Source organism: Pezoporus flaviventris, unplaced genomic scaffold, assembly GCF_033815535.1.
Source record: "Pezoporus flaviventris isolate CSIRO_AGI_PZ_B2104156 unplaced genomic scaffold, CSIRO_AGI_Pfla_v1 ptg000253l, whole genome shotgun sequence".
NCBI lineage: Eukaryota > Metazoa > Chordata > Aves > Psittaciformes > Psittacidae > Pezoporus > Pezoporus flaviventris.
Genome location: NW_026892800.1, coordinates 198,472 through 213,577, shown reverse-complemented (window position 1 = coordinate 213,577; position 15,106 = coordinate 198,472). Strand labels below are relative to the sequence as shown.

Here is a 15,106-nt window from a genome sequence, read left to right as displayed (position 1 = left end):
TCTGAAGGTGCCCATCCTGTTGTTGACTAGAGGGAGGCCATGGAGACTGGCAGGGCTTTAGATGCATGTCAGTCCTCCTCTAGCATGCCCAATGCTCTCCTTTGGAAGGCAGTTCCAGCTGCAGTGGTAACACTGGCCCTGTCCTGGCCATCCCACAGACCAAGACACTGCAAACCCAAGCGACTGCTTCCTACCTGCAAGACACTCACTGAGTTTTAAGTGGTAGATACTTTGGAACATGAGTGTAATTACTGGCTCCTGGAGATTACTGTATAATTACACTTAATGGACCTCAAAGTAATTACCATGTAACCCGGATTGTGGTTTACAGAACAGAAATAACCATGTATTTACACAGCAATGGGGTGCTGCCCAATTACCTTGTAATTCTCATCCTCTGGGCCCAGCCATGGTAATTACACTATGGTCTCTCTTGCCCACCCTCCCCCCCACCTTTACGTAGTCCTCTCCTTTACCAGGGTTCCTGCTTGGGAATTACTCTGCTGCACCATCTTGGCTTTGCCCTGTAGGTATTTACACAGTAAATGAACCAAATTGGCCTTCCCTTGCGCCTTCCAAGACTCCAGCCCTATATGACTTACATCCTAGGGAATACTTATCAGGTAATTCCAAAGCAGGTGACAAAACCAGAAGAAAAACATGGAATGAGGTTGTCTGGGGTGGATTTTATCTTGCGTAGCCCTGACAAGGTCCCTATCAGATCTTGTTACTGTATTCCCTTTGCAGCCCAGGGGATGGGGCAGGTCCTGCTGTGGAACCCCCACCCCGAGGGCTATTTAATCTCCTCCAGTTACAGAGGGAGCCTGGCTGCCTGCACTGAGTGTATTTGAGCGGATGAACCCTGCTCCTGTAGGATCTCAAGGTCTGGAAAGGGCTCACATAGCGTGACCATTGCCAGTGCTGGCAATCAGCAGGGCTGGTGACAAGACCACAAGCTCTCCACCATGCCCAACCTGCAATGCAGTGACAGAGTGCTGGGATGTGAAGCTGTTGTGCGTGTCCCCAAGGCCCAGGAGTAAAACAGGAGCAATGCATCTCCTCCTCATGCCAACTCACATCTATTAGATAGGAGAGATCTGCATCTTCTGAGGAGCTTGCTCTGACACGCTCACTTCTCATCTGGGTCCTAGCAGATCACTGATTTTTCCCAGTCTTCTCTGCTAGAGCCCAAAATGATCTGTTAAAGGATAGCCCAACACATGACTGCTCATACACCTCCCTCTTTGCAAGGTGGAGGTAGCTTGTTACCAGCTACTTGGATGCTCTTAGCCAGTTTCTGTCTGTGGTACCCGTCAGGTGTCCATCACTGGCACAGCTGAATGCCTCACGCTGCACAGGCTCTGTTATGCAGGGGAAGAAGGAGCAGGACTTTCACAATGCACATCCCCTCGCTGAAGCTCAGGGAGGTTCAGGAGCGCATTTCCAAAGCGAATGGGCAGTTAGAAGTGCAGGCAGGGCACTGCTGGGCAGTTTGAAAGCATCACTTAAATCCCATGAACCTTCAGATCACTGAATGAAATCAGAAGGCGTTAGCAGCCTCAGCTGGCTGACAGCCTGTCTGTGCGTAAGGTGTTTCATACCTTTCAAAGTCTCACCCTGCAGTGGCTTCCCAGGGTTACAGCGAGGTTTCTCAGCATTGCAGGAAGCCAAAGGGGTCACTCAGGGCTGGGTGTCTGCCTGTGCCCCTTTCCTCCCTGGGATAAGCCTCCGTGATGCCAAGGGGCAGACCCTGGGGGATGCTCAGCCCACTGCCCCTGTGGGGCCGATGCTGGGGAAGCTTTGTGCGGGGCTGAGTTTCTCCCCAGCGATACCTGACGTGCCTGTGAGCAGCCGACAGACTGAAAGTATTGCCCAAGAGAGGGGGCTTGGCTCCGCTGTGATTCACCACCAGAAACAGGGACCTGAGATCTGGAAGCGCTGTTATTTACAGGGAATGTTTCCGTGTGCTGCAATATTTGCTCCTGTCTCTCTCTAAACCTGCGTTTCCTTTCCAGCCCGTGGTCTCTTCCAGGCAGGCTGCTCTTTCATCAGCAGATGAACATTGTGTTTGTGCCTCCATGTGTGTGCAAGTAGGTACAGGACCGGTGTTTCCTGAGTGAAGACACACCTTTCCCAGCCCTGGCAGCATCTCTGTGCCTCCCTTCCCCCTGTGCTTGACAGACACAAAGAGCACTGTGTTCAGCAGCTCCCTCTGGGTACAAAAGCCATCTTGGAATGCTGGCATAGACTGGGCTTGTTGGAAAGTGGAAATGCAACCAGGTGTAGTCATTCTGCTCCAGCCTGGCTGCCAGCGACCCTGGTCTGCTCACTGGAGACGATGTGCCTGTGCTGGCTCCTGCCCGTGCTTCCTGGGTTTCGGTAAGGTGAGCCTCTCTCCCAGGGAGCAAACCCAGCTGTGGTTGTTGCAGCTCCCTTGAGTGATGCTTGCAGCCAACTGCTCTTGATCCACAGCCCTGACTTGCCTCCAGCACTGCCCTGTGCCAAGCCCTGCAGGTACCGGGGGTGTGTGTGTGTGATCTGGTTGGAGGAGGTTGGGAGAAGCCACTGCCTGAGATGGGTCCTGAGATGGTGTCATCTCCTCCCTGCAGTGGGGCAGCTGCCCCTGAAGCTCAGACCCAGACCAGGACACAGCTGTGGCTTTCCTCACCCTTCTCCTTCATTCCTAGAACTTGGGCTCTGGTTCCAGCAATGACCCAGAAGCAGCTTCCAGCCTCCACCATGGGGCTGGGGATGTTATGGAGCTGTTTCCACAGATCATAGAATCACAGAACCCCAGCCTGGTTTGGGAGGGACCTTAAAGCTCCTCCAGCTCCAACCCCTACCACGGGCAGGGACCCCTTCCATAGAGCAGCTTGCTCCAAGTCCCTGTGTCCAACCTGGCCTTGAACACTGCCAGGGATGGGGCAGCCACAGCTTCTCTGGGCACCCTGTGCCAGTGCCTCAGGACCCTCACAGGGATACATCCATCCCCGACGTGGCTGCCAGCTGCCCCAGCTCTGGGGTCTGCCCTAAGACTTTGCATGCTACATATGGGGTCTCTGGGAGTGGGTTTTGCATTCTGCCCTTTTTGACACACCTGGGAAAGTGGACCCAATGCCAGCATTGCCTGGTGGAAGGATGCCAATGCACCATGGCCATGGCCATGGCAAAGCAATAGGGAAGCCTCATCATCATCATCATCACAACAACAGAAATAATGTGCATGGCATAAAGAAGAGTTTTCCCCATTATCAGGGGCTTTTGGAAGCAAAATTACCCAGCCAAGATGTTCAGAAATGCTGTGCAAGAGAAATGACTGCAGAAACATCACTTTCCTTAGTTGGGCTCCAAGTTACCAGCTCCAGGAATCACTGTAGGAACAGCCTTGTCTGTTCTCTTAGCTAAACTGAAAACCTCCTAAAGGTCACCCGGTCTACCCAAGACACAATTGGCTGGCTTTGCTTTGCTGTTATTTCTAGAATGAGCCTATAGCTTCGTATTTGGAAGATCTTAACCCACCCTGTTGTTTATTTAGAAATAAGAGTAAATCGACATCAAAGGCACAGTTATTTTGGGCTTTAGCTGCCAGGGTGATTTGAAGCTGACAACATGCAGCCTGGAACTATTCATATCTTCAGGCAGACCAAAAGGAGAAGAGGAGGGGAAAGAGTCTCAGGTCAACTTTCTGCCTGTGAGGGATTATTAGTGGTTCCACGCAGGAAGCAAGAAAAAATTATATAGTGCTATAAATTCTTCCATAAGCCACAAAACAGTGCAAATTTGCAGCTAATAAACCTGAAGATGCAGTAAGATTAGAAGCTGGAGATGGGACATTTGCTGACTGCTTCAGTCCCGCTGTAGTCTGAGATGTTCCTGCGGTGCCCTGAAGGGAAGCTTTGTGCAGGCTCTGATAAGGGGCTTGCATTTCCACCTGTCCTGTGCTGGCATCTAATCAGGCTGCCAGTAAATGTGATTGCTGCTGCTGCTGGTGGTGCTGCTGGTGACTGCGGCCGAGGCAAGCACTGGGAATGATTTAATTGTTAGTCTGAAAGCCCAAGGGGACAGTTGTGACCATGCAGGTTGACCCCTTGCCTGGCACTGGCTTGACAGCTTTACCCTGTTGCCTCTTATACCAAGGTCATGGCTTGTGGCTGAGCTTGTGGAAGAGCCGCCTGATTAGTCCCGAGTATGCACAGTAACTGTACCATTAGGAGCCTTAGTTTTGTTGTGTAGCATCAGCATAAGCCCTGCTCTCCTGGCAGCGACCAACCCATGTGGTGAGTGCGTGCCCTTCCCCAACCCCATCTGGATAACGGGATGCAGCAAGGGTCTGTCATAAGTAAAAGGAGGGAAGGGGGATGCGAAAGGACCCAGAGCACGTCTGACTCCAGTCAGCCTGAGGCTGTGCTCTCCTTGCCTAAATGGAGACGCACAAGAGGAGGATGCTCAGATGTGCACACGAGAGAGAAAATACCTGGGATCAGGTTATCACGGGATTCCTCTGCCAAGGTCAGTGCTTTAATGTGGGAAACTCATCATGTCCTAGAAAGAACCGTTTTGGGCAAGTTCTAAGGAGAAGCCAGGCTGTGGCGGAAGGCAATGGAGCAGCGATGAGCCCCTGCACCATGGGAAGGTTGTCAGGCACTAACGGTACCTGATTTATGCCAGGAGCAAGCAGCAACCTCTGTACAAGGATTCATCCTGACAGCCTGGCCTGGAAACATCCCAGCCTCTCACTTACACGGTGCGACACCACTTTACAGCACGTATGTGGCACTGACAGGTCTATTGCTGGGGCAGGGGGGACCTGTCATGCCTTTTCTGCCTGCAGCTGCCAATCCTCCTTTGCACAGCTCTGTTCTCCATTTAAAAACGCAGCGGTGCCCAGAATGTGTCTGCTCCAACCAGGATTTCTGTCTGTTCTCCAACTGACAAAGGTACTGCATCAAATATGGTTTCAATTCCGTCTGATTTATTTAACAAGGTTGAAATAAGCCTTTGAGAAGGGGATCTCGTGGGGGGTCTTGGGAGCACAGGCGCTGCCATGCACATATCATTTACAAGACACAAAAGGAGCTGACCGCAAAGCAGAGCAGCGGGGACTTCGGTCGCTGGGATGCACAGACAATAACCATGGAGCTGATGACTCAGGCAGGGGAGGCACGGAGGAAGTTGCTGCCCTTTGCCAGGCAGGGAAAGAAGGCTCAAGGAAGCCTGGTCTACAGCAGAGCGTTTCCAAGCTGCAGGAAGGAAGCTGGGGACATCTTCCTATCCCCCGAGGTGCACAAGTTGCTGCTGCTTGGCCCCTGTCCCCCTCCTGGATGGAGGGAGCGTGGGGTGCACAGAGCTTCTGTGCATCAGCACATCCATGGTGAGAACATGCCCACGGTTTGCTTCTCCTGCCAGTGCTGCTGCCTGCAGTGGTTGTTCCTCCTGTTCATGGACAGGCAATTCACTCTCACCCATCACTGCTCTCACTCTGGGCAAGGGAGTGAAGCCCAATGAAGCCAATGGAGCCAGAAGAGCTGGGGACCCCTGACAGGTCACAGCAAGCACGTCTGGACACCCATGGCTTGGAGGAGTCTCAGTGCTCTCTGGCACTGCAAGATCAGTGGCTCCAGGGAGCAGGGAGCCAGGCAGGGTGCAAGCAGGGTGGTGTGAGTGTTTGGTGTGCAAAGGGGGAATGGGTGAAGGAGGGGAGCCTCCCAGCAGAGCCATAACCCATGCACAAACGCAGTGACTCCGGAACTACCTTTTCACATAAACTGCCTTCAGTTTCTGTCGTTTTTTCTATATAATTTGCAAAATATCATGTCTGCCTGGGGTCGTGTTCAGACAAAGCTCAGAGCTCGGCTGGCAGGTACCTGACTGGTTCAGAGCCTGAGCTGCACCAGTAAGGACACATTCCTGGCAGTTCAGGCTCCTGCTCTTGGGAAAGAAGATGCAGCAACCTGGGACTGGTTGGCCCAAGGAGACCACAGGAAGGAAGGGTCTGATCCCCATGCTCCCAGGCAGTGTTCTGTGCATTTGTCCATGCAGTTTTACAGGTGGCTTTGTTTGGAAGAGGCACCTTCCATTTACATGATGATCAGAGCAAGCAATGGACTTTATAGCTCTGTTCTTGGACCAGATGCAGGGGCCCATGCAACCAGAGCCCTGAGCCGTGGTCCCTCTCTTCACAAAGCCACCTACCCCCTTCCTTTTTCCATCCCCTGAATTTGGGTACCCAAGCCTCTGCTGAAGTCCCCTATGGCAGAACAGGGTTGGGACCATAGAGCCAAGGCTCTGATGAGCTGCACAGGGGCCCATGCTGATGCACAGCAGGGCTGGAGCATCAGGATGCTGGGGAAGTAAGAGAGCAGCTCAGCGCAGCATCCTCGGAGGAGACAAAGGCACTTTGGGAATTGCACAGACTTGGATTAGCATCAAGAGACTGCACAAAACACTTCAAATGAAACATGCTGATGCAAACGGATGCCACTTGAGGAGCAAGGCTGGCAGAACAGCAAAGACTGCCTGGCCCTAAAAGGGTGAAACAACCCTTCTATGAGCTATGGGGGAGAGATTTCCCGCTTCCTTCTTCCTGCCTTCATTGCCCACGGTGCACTTTGTATTAATCTTCTGTTCTTTTTTCTCCCATAGGAAATCCAGCTCTCCAGAGGATTCCGTAGGTTCCAACTCTTCTCTGCATTTACAGACTACTCTAATTACCCGGATAATAGGGCAGCACACTGGGAAAGGCTGTGGTAAGAACGTTTCCTGTGAGGCAAGGTTAGGCAGATAGAATGCCTGGAGCCAGAGGGTTTGGATCCAGCCCTTCTGGGAGACGTTTTTAATTTATTAGTGCTATTTTCTGAAAAGAAATTAAAAGGTTTTTAAATGAATGGAGATTTGCTCTTCCCAAGTGATTTATCTCCTTTGTCTGACGAGTGGAGGAGCTGCCAGGGGTGCGCATGGGGAGGGAGAAGTCAGAGAGATAGGAAGCAGCAGGGTCATCTTAGGCAGAGGGGATGAGCGAGGGCTGTGGGGCCAGTCTGAGCTGGTTCCCCATCACATTCATGCCAGAGATGGGCTGGAGATGCCTGAACAATCAGAAGAGCAGCAATTTGGGGGCAGATCGTTGCTCTCTTGGCCGTAGCCCTGAGGTCTTCAGCATTATGGCCTGGTCTTGGAGGGCAGTGTTCATTTCTCACCCCTGCCTTGCCCAGGGAGGCACCTCGGTCCTGCTGCAGGGTGGGGAGATGGGACACTGGTGAGACACGTTTTTGCTCTTTGCCAGCATCAGGGTCTTGTCTGGTTGCATGTGCCAGGGCAGAAGGAGCCCTGGCCCCTGTTTTAGTTCAGCCCAGGCTCCATGTGTGTAAGGGACTTGGCCATGTCCATGCACAGGACCACTGAGAGGCCCATAACTCTTACTTTTACATTTCTCCCTTTGTTTCAGCAGCTCAAAATCAAGCCCTGAGCAGGTGCTGGGGGATGTGTGGTGGCTTTTGATGCAGCCCAGGACATGGCTGGTCTCTGGGCTCAAGCACACACCAAAACTGGCTCATGTTCAGTTTCTCATCAGCTGATACCCCAGGTCCTTCTCAGGCTGCTCTGAATCTCTTCTCTGCCCAGCCTGTGGCTGTGCCTGGGATTGCCTTGACCCAAGGGCAGCACCTTGCCCTTGGCTTGGTTGAACTTCATGAGGTTGGCATTGGCCGCCTCTCAAGTGTGTCAAGGCCATGGCATTGGGAGAAGGCTAAAAATTGGCAGGTTATCACCCACTTCAACCATCTAATACCTGCTTTCTTCCCACAACCCTCTGGGGTTGCTCTGTTTCATGACTCAGGCTTATGGGAGCTGGTGAGGGAACCTCACTACGTTTCAAGGCTATTTTGAAACACTACTGGGACGATGTGCTGGTGTTGGACCCACCTGGTGGGTGCTGCGCATCAACCTGCCCCTCACCAGCACGGAGCTGCTCTTGTTCTGTATCTGGCAAAGCTGACTTGTCACAGTAGCTGCAGGTCAATGCAGGGGAAACGTGAAGTCATTCATCTGCCTTCACTTTGCCTCTTTCTAGATTTGCTGATCTCCTAAAATACCAGGGCCAAACCCTCTCCAAGAGCAGAGATGCTCCCCTGGGTCCTGCTTTTGCAGAATGGTAGAACCGGGGGTAGGGATGCGACATGGATGTGTATAAGCATCTTGCCCATTGCCAAGACCTGCATGGAGAAATGGGTGCGGATTCTTTTTCAGCTCTGGCTGCATTTGATAAAAGCAGAAGTTTCCCTCTCTAACTGGATATGGAAAGAAACATTTCCCTTAGGGAAACAGGTTCTTGCACCTAAAACTTCCCAGGCTTTGCTGGAAAGCCCCAGACAATTTTTGTCTCCTTTGAACGTCTTCAGCTATTGTGCCTGGTTTGTAATCAGCATCTGGCCACAGACACTCGTTTTAGTAACCCTGGAGAAGTTTTGGTCTTCACCAAACTCTTCCCATCTTGCTGTTTTCCAGGAGGTAACGCCTACGGGGTAACTGGGAGCACAGTTTGGCCTCCACAAGCCAAGAAAATGTGCTAAGTGCTGTCAAGAGAACGTAATCACAGTTTGAGTTGCAGGGTATGTGCGGAGCCTCTAACAGCCCCCACATGCACAGGAGCTGGAGCTGGTAGGTAGGTGCAGCTCTAGAAGCTTGGCTGGGCTGTTGCAGCCAAATGCTTGGCTGTTTTTGGGCACAGAGCTTGGCCAGCTCTGGTCAGCAGGGCAGATGGGAGCTGGCCATGAACAGGATGGGGATGGTTCCAGTGGCAGGAGCAACAAAGGCTTGGAGTACTTGCTGGCCTGGAGGTGAGAATTAGGTTAGGAGGAGCAAAAGGCCCCTCACTGCCTCCTGAGGACACTCCAGTGTGACCAGATGTGGAGGGGAGTCTGGAGAGCTCATCCACAGCCCCGTGCTCTGAGCTGCGGGTGGCTCGTGGAGGATGGGGGCTGTGGGATCCTCACAGGGCAAATCCAAGCCCTGTGGAGCTCTGCTCCAAGGGCACAACCCCTGGGGGTCCCAGGGCTGCCTGGTCATGCACTGCCGCAGAGCCACGTCCCTGCAGTGCTGTGCAGTCTGGTCCCTGCGGGCACTGAGAGCAGGAGAGGCAGATGCTGAGCTCCCCTGAGCACTGGGTGGCATCTCAGATGGGCAACAGGAGGCAGAGAAAGTGATAGAGCAGGAGCAGAGAGGAAGAGAGGGAAGATGAGCTTTCAGCACCAGCATCTGTGGAAACTGAGTTATCCCCCAGGGAAATGGAAGCCCTTTCCAGCAGTAAATAAGGGGGCAGCTGCTTCCCTGCAGCCCCATCCTGCTTGGGATGAGCAGCAGGGTGGTTTTATTCACCTTGGCTGAATAATTAGGTTGCTCTGATGTAGGCTGTGATGCTGCTGCATGGTCTGCCTGTGCTTATAGCTCAAACAGGGTTTTCTTCCATCAGCAAGTCCTCCACTCCCTCCTGCAAACTGCCTGCCTTTGTGCTGCCTGGGTGACACGACTCTGCCCTCGTGTTTGCCTCTACCCACCAGCAATGCCTGGGCACAAAGCCAAGCCTGCACAGCGATGGGGGAGATCCGTGGGTCACCAGAGGAGACAATCCATCAGGATCCCTTCCTGCATCATCCCTGGCATGGTTCAACCTCTCCCCAGCTGAGCCCTTCTGGGTGGCCCCAGTATGTGCCAGTCTGAAAGTAAGAGACAATGCGTGTCGTGGTCCTGCCCCCCAGGAGGGTGTCTAGGGACCAAGGGCTGGCCTGATGCTTCCACTCTCAACCCATCACTGCTGCTGGCACCGTGCTGGGCACAGAGGGGCCCTGTCTCCTTGAATGCTGGCAAGCATCACCTCTTTTCGCCATGACCCAGACCCCCTAGGTCTCCTTGGCAAGGAGCAAGGGCCTGACTCTGACCCCAAGGCCTGCATGAAGGGACATGTTCTACACAATTGAAGGCAACAGGCATCTCTTCCAGTTCTCTCAGAGCCTTGGTTTCTTTGCTTGCTTGATTATGTCCCCTCCTAGTCCAATGCATGACACATGAGACCCAAGTAATTCATACTGCAGTTAAAAGGCATGGTGCATGCAAGGCAAGACCATCAGGTTTAATTCTCTTTGAGCTCAGGGTGACCCATCTGCTGCTAATGAAGATGTGTCCCAGAGGAGAGTTCCTTCCTGCTTTCCACCTGTGTCCTGACGGACTGCCTGAACATGATGCCAAGTGACATGAGAGACCATCTCAAAGAGAGATTCGCAGGTTCTAGAGGATTTTACCAGCCGTGAACTCAAGTTGGTAAACCCACACACTTTGGGCTGGCGTTTAGGAAGCTTTTGGACCAGGTGAATTGGTGAGGAGGTGGAGACCTCCCTGAGCAGGGCAGGCATGCAAGCTCTCTGGATGGCACTTGTGTCCATGGCCCCAGAGCCCCCTCACAGACAATACCCACATGTGCAGACCCCTCTGCAGCAGTAGCACAGCTGGACCAGCTTGCACAGATGCAGGGGGAAAGTCCAGTCTGCCATCACCCATGAAGCATCGTGCCTTGGGCATCTGCTTGCTGGGCTGATGCCCTCAGTGTGAGGTGAGGAGTGGATGTGCACTGGGGCTCTTTCCTGCGGGCACTGATGGAGGGGATGAACGTACAAAACTCTACAGGGTAGAGAAGAAAAGAGGGGACTCACAGGGTTTCCAAGCTGTGCAGCCCATCGAAGCCGTTGGCTCCCAGGCTTTGGATCCGGTTGTTGTGCAGGTGCCTGTGGACAAAACAATCATGGTCAGTGGAGGTGCGCGCTGACCTGTCCTGCCAGTCTGAGCCATGGCCCAGGGACGTCCTGCAAGCTGAACCCAGCCTGTGTTGGGATGCGGGGTGTTCTAAGGTCTCCTCTCCTGCCCCATGAGACACATGCTGGGTGCTTGCAGAGCAGCTACAGAGCTCCCGTTTCTCCCAAGCAACCCAGCCTGAGGTAGGAGCTTCCCCGAGACCTCCACTTTCACAGCTGCCAGGTGGCTTTGGATGAACATGGTTAAGCAAGAAGCTTCAAGAAGCACCCTAGACCTCACCTTACATTGGGCCTAACCTTACAAAGTGCTGGGTGGCTTCAACGGTTGCTCATGGGCACAGAGTACTATTGAAGGACACAGTCGTATCTGGACTCCTCAGAGCCTTCGTAGTGGCAAGAAGGCTTTGAGCCCAAAATCATCCTGTTGGGCCCAGTTCATTATCTTGCAATGACCTGAATAAGTTGCCAGTGCCTGGATTAGCTCCAGTTTGGTTGCAAGGAAAGTTGCCTCACTTTAATGCTCCAGAGTGCAGGGGCCACGTGAGATGCACGCACATTCTCTACAGTAAGACAACATATTTTCCCCTTGTTCTCATTCATCGTGGTGCTACACGTCATGAATATCTAGTGCTTAAGGGCTGTGGAGCTCCCAGCCTTAATGTTGGGGATGTAAAGCCACGTGCTGGGGCCAGCTGGGGTACTTTTGCCTTGAAAGCTCCATAGGCGATGAGCTCCTGGAGTCTCATCTGCTGGGTTTTCCGTTGTCAGGGGTCCCTTACTCCCATGGCTCAGGTTTTTGGAATATCAGGAAGAGCTGGAGTCTTCCTCTCTGATTGTCAGAAACCTTTTTTTTGTGTGTGTGTGTGTGTGTGTGTGCAGTGAGTGGTTTTGCCATCCGGCTTCCTTTACAACTGCTGGGTGCTGTGTTGTTAATATCGCATCTCCCTTCGAAACCCCACTCAAGGGCTCTCTGAAGTCCATATAGAGAGCAGCTTGAGGAATGTGCTGCAAAACAGGCTGCACTTCTCCCAGCCTAGACTTAAGCACATTGTTATGTCCATGCTTGCTATGGTCTTTATGGAGAAATGCCCACCGAGGACACAGGGTCCTATGGGGCAGGGCCTTTTTCATCTCTCCCAAAGCAGGCTTCCCCACTGTTCATTTTACAGTTTGGGTTCTCCTTTAACACAGAGTCCTGTGTGGTGAATCTGTTGCCGCACCACTTGCCTCTGGGGTCCTTTTCTCCCTTCCCCATGCTCAGGGATGCACCAGCCTTTGTCCAACGCTGCTGCCTCCTTCCAAGAGCCCTGGGGAGGCTCCATGCTGGCAGATGGATCAATGACTGTTTCCTTATTTGCTGCTTGATCTAAATCTGTCTCTGCTTGAAAAATCTCTCACTCCACCTGGATTCAAGCGTGAGCTGTTTGGCTGAGCGCAGGCAGCTCCCACTGCCAAATATTCTAGGGTAAAATAGGAGGGAACTGGGAGTGGAGGAGCAGCCAGGCTCTAGGGCAGGTTGGTAGGGGCTTGCAAAACAGAAACCAGCCCAAGACGGATGTTTGTCATTGGGATGAGAACATACAAACATTTCAGAGGAAGGGGAAGGGAGGGGAGAGATGTGTGATAAAGAATGTTTGCTCCTTGGAGCAAATGGGAAGAAAGAAAAGGATGCTGCCTGCAAGAAACCTTGGTTTGATTGTGACTCTTAGAGGGGAAAAGAAGCTAAGCTCAAAATCAGAATCTTACAGGAGAAAGTTCTCTTTATCACAAGGAGTTCAAGTCCAGATGATTTTCTCTGTCAAATACTATGGGTTAGCTCCAGATCGTGTTGCCAGTGCAAGATGGTACCAAGTGCAAGGTCCTACACCTGGGTCAGAGCAATCCCAGGCACAGCTACAGGTTGGGCAGAGAAGAGATTCAGAGCAGCCCTGTGGAGAAGGACTTGGGGGTGTTGGTTGATGAGAAAATGAACATGAGCTGGCTTCAGTGTGCGCTTGCAGCCCAGAAAGCAACCGTATCCTGGGCTGCATCAAAAGGAGCGTGACCAGCAGGTCATGGAGGTGATCCTGCCCCTCTGCTCTGCTCTCGTGAGACCTCACCTGGAGCATTGTGTGCAGTTCTGGTGTCCTCAACATAAAAAGGACATGGAACTGTTGGAACAAGTCCAGAGGAGGCCACGAGGATGAGCAGGGGCTGGAGCAGCTCCTGTATGAAGATAGGCTGAGAAAGTTGGGGCTGTTCAGCCTGGAGAAGAGAAGCTGTGTGGAGACCTCAGAACAGCTTCCAGTGTCTGAAGGGGGCCTATAGGGATGCTGGGGAGGGACTCTTCATTAGGGACTGTAGTGATAGGACAAGGGGGAACGGGTTAAAACTGGGGAAGTTTAGGTTGGATATAAGAAGGAAATTCTTTCCTGTTAGGGTGGTGAGGCACTGGAATGGGTTGCCCAGGGAGGTTGTGAATGCTCCATCCCTGGCAGTGTTCAAGGCCAGGTTGGACAAGGCCTTGGGTGATATGATTTAGCGTTAGGTGTTCCTGCCCATGGCAGGGGGGTTGGAACTGGATGATCTTAAGGTCCTTTCCAACCCTAACGATTCTATGATTCTATGATTTTGGGTCCCTTTGAGCACTGGCTACTGCAAATAGAGGGTTTGGATCTGGAATCTACAATCACAGCAAGAGGTACCACAGAAACCCCTCACCCCATACCTCTGCCTGCTGCAAGTGGACAGTGTGGGGGGAAAGGAAATGTTGAATGCTGGGCAAGGTGTGAGCTACGAGGAGCCTTGTCGGGGTGGTACAACGGGACGCGCCAAGCAGTTGAGTGCTATCACTCAAGTCAGGCAACAGGATAGGAAAGTAATGGCCTCCTGTGTTGATATCTGGCTCAAAAGTGCTTTGTTTGGAGGCGAAGTGATCAAACTCATCAGAAGGAAGTTATTTGTTGGTGAGAAAACGATGAGCAACCAGAAAAGAGTTATAAAAAGATTTGCTGTCCAAGCTGAGCTCTGGGGCTCTTCACCAGCCACATGGCAAGAATAGAAGCAAAAGAGCTGGAAAGGTAAACACTTGGATAGAGGTCCCTTCCTTCCACCCTGCCTCTTTTTCTTCCTCCCCTGGTAAACAAACTTCAACAGTGGAATTGCAACATCTCCAGGGTTTGTCAATTTGAGCTCAGCCCACGGACGTTCTATTCTGCCCTGTAAATTACAGCTGGTTTGATAGCAGCTCGAGATGCTCGGTTCTGGGCTATAAACAGCCCTCTTGTGATGCAAAAACATGACCAGGCTTTAAGCCCTTGCTATTCCTGTTGGAGCTGGTATCCAACAGTTTCTAGAAGGAAGATTTTCTGCCCTTGACAACAATTTCTTATGACAGACTGGGCATAAATGTAATTTCCCCAATTTATCTGATTTGAACTGGTGAAACTGGCTTGGAAGGGTAAATGTATTTCTGGTACGCACATTGTTAACCGGATGTTGTTAATTTGGAATGGGTGCAGAGAAGAGCAATAAAAATGATCCAAGGGCTGAAAAAAACGAGGATGGAGACTTTGAGTGCTCAATCTGTTTAGCTGAATAAAAATAAGATGATGTGTGCAGTGTAACGTATAGGATTCTTCCTAGTTAGAAAATGGGTACTAAAATGGTTCTGTGATTTAGTGGAGAAAAGAATAAGAACAAATGTCTGAAGTCAAAGCCAAAGAAAACTCAAATGGGAAGTCTGAGCCTTTCTTTTAACACTAAAGATGGTTGGAACAAAGTACAAAGAGAAGTGGTGGATTCTCCATCCCTTTCTTTTCTAATGATTTCAGTTTTTCTTCTCAGAAAGGACAGATGCAAGTATTTTCCAACAGTTATTTGCATTAGATGATTTGAACTGAGTTCAAATCTGACATGATATGAATTCTCCCACTGGACCAGCCAGTGCCATGATGAATTTCCAGCTCTATTGTGGCAAAATTGTCCTTTTCCTCAACTTGGCCATGGATAAGTAGAGAAAACTAAATCATAACTGGTGCAAATTCCCACGGATTATTTCTGGCAGTGAAGGAATAGCATGAGACTTGTCTGGGGCAGAACAAAGCTCCATCATAAGTGACATTCTCAGGGGTGCATTGGAGCGCTATTTGCTTCTTCCTCAAGTGCTGAAGAGGGAAATTCACCTTTGCCAAGGCAGCAGGCTTGGTCCTCAGAGAGAAAAAGCTCTTTTGCAAATTGAACAGCCCATGAATGGGACCCAGATGTTCCAGGAGACATCGTTCTTAGTAATAATGAGCTGCACATGCCTGGCACTCTCTGCCAACACCGAG

The 15,106-nt window shown here is 51.6% G+C and overlaps 1 protein-coding gene across 1 annotated transcript in view; it reads right to left on the bottom strand.

The window, feature by feature from the left end:
• Nucleotides 1-15,106, bottom strand: part of LGR6 (leucine rich repeat containing G protein-coupled receptor 6) — a 109,397-nt gene that overhangs the window by 18,628 nt on the left and 75,663 nt on the right. The window contains exon 6 of the mRNA XM_061442810.1: nucleotides 10,698-10,769. Coding sequence (XP_061298794.1) covers nucleotides 10,698-10,769 — 72 coding nt within the window. The remainder of the gene's footprint in view (nucleotides 1-10,697; nucleotides 10,770-15,106) is intronic.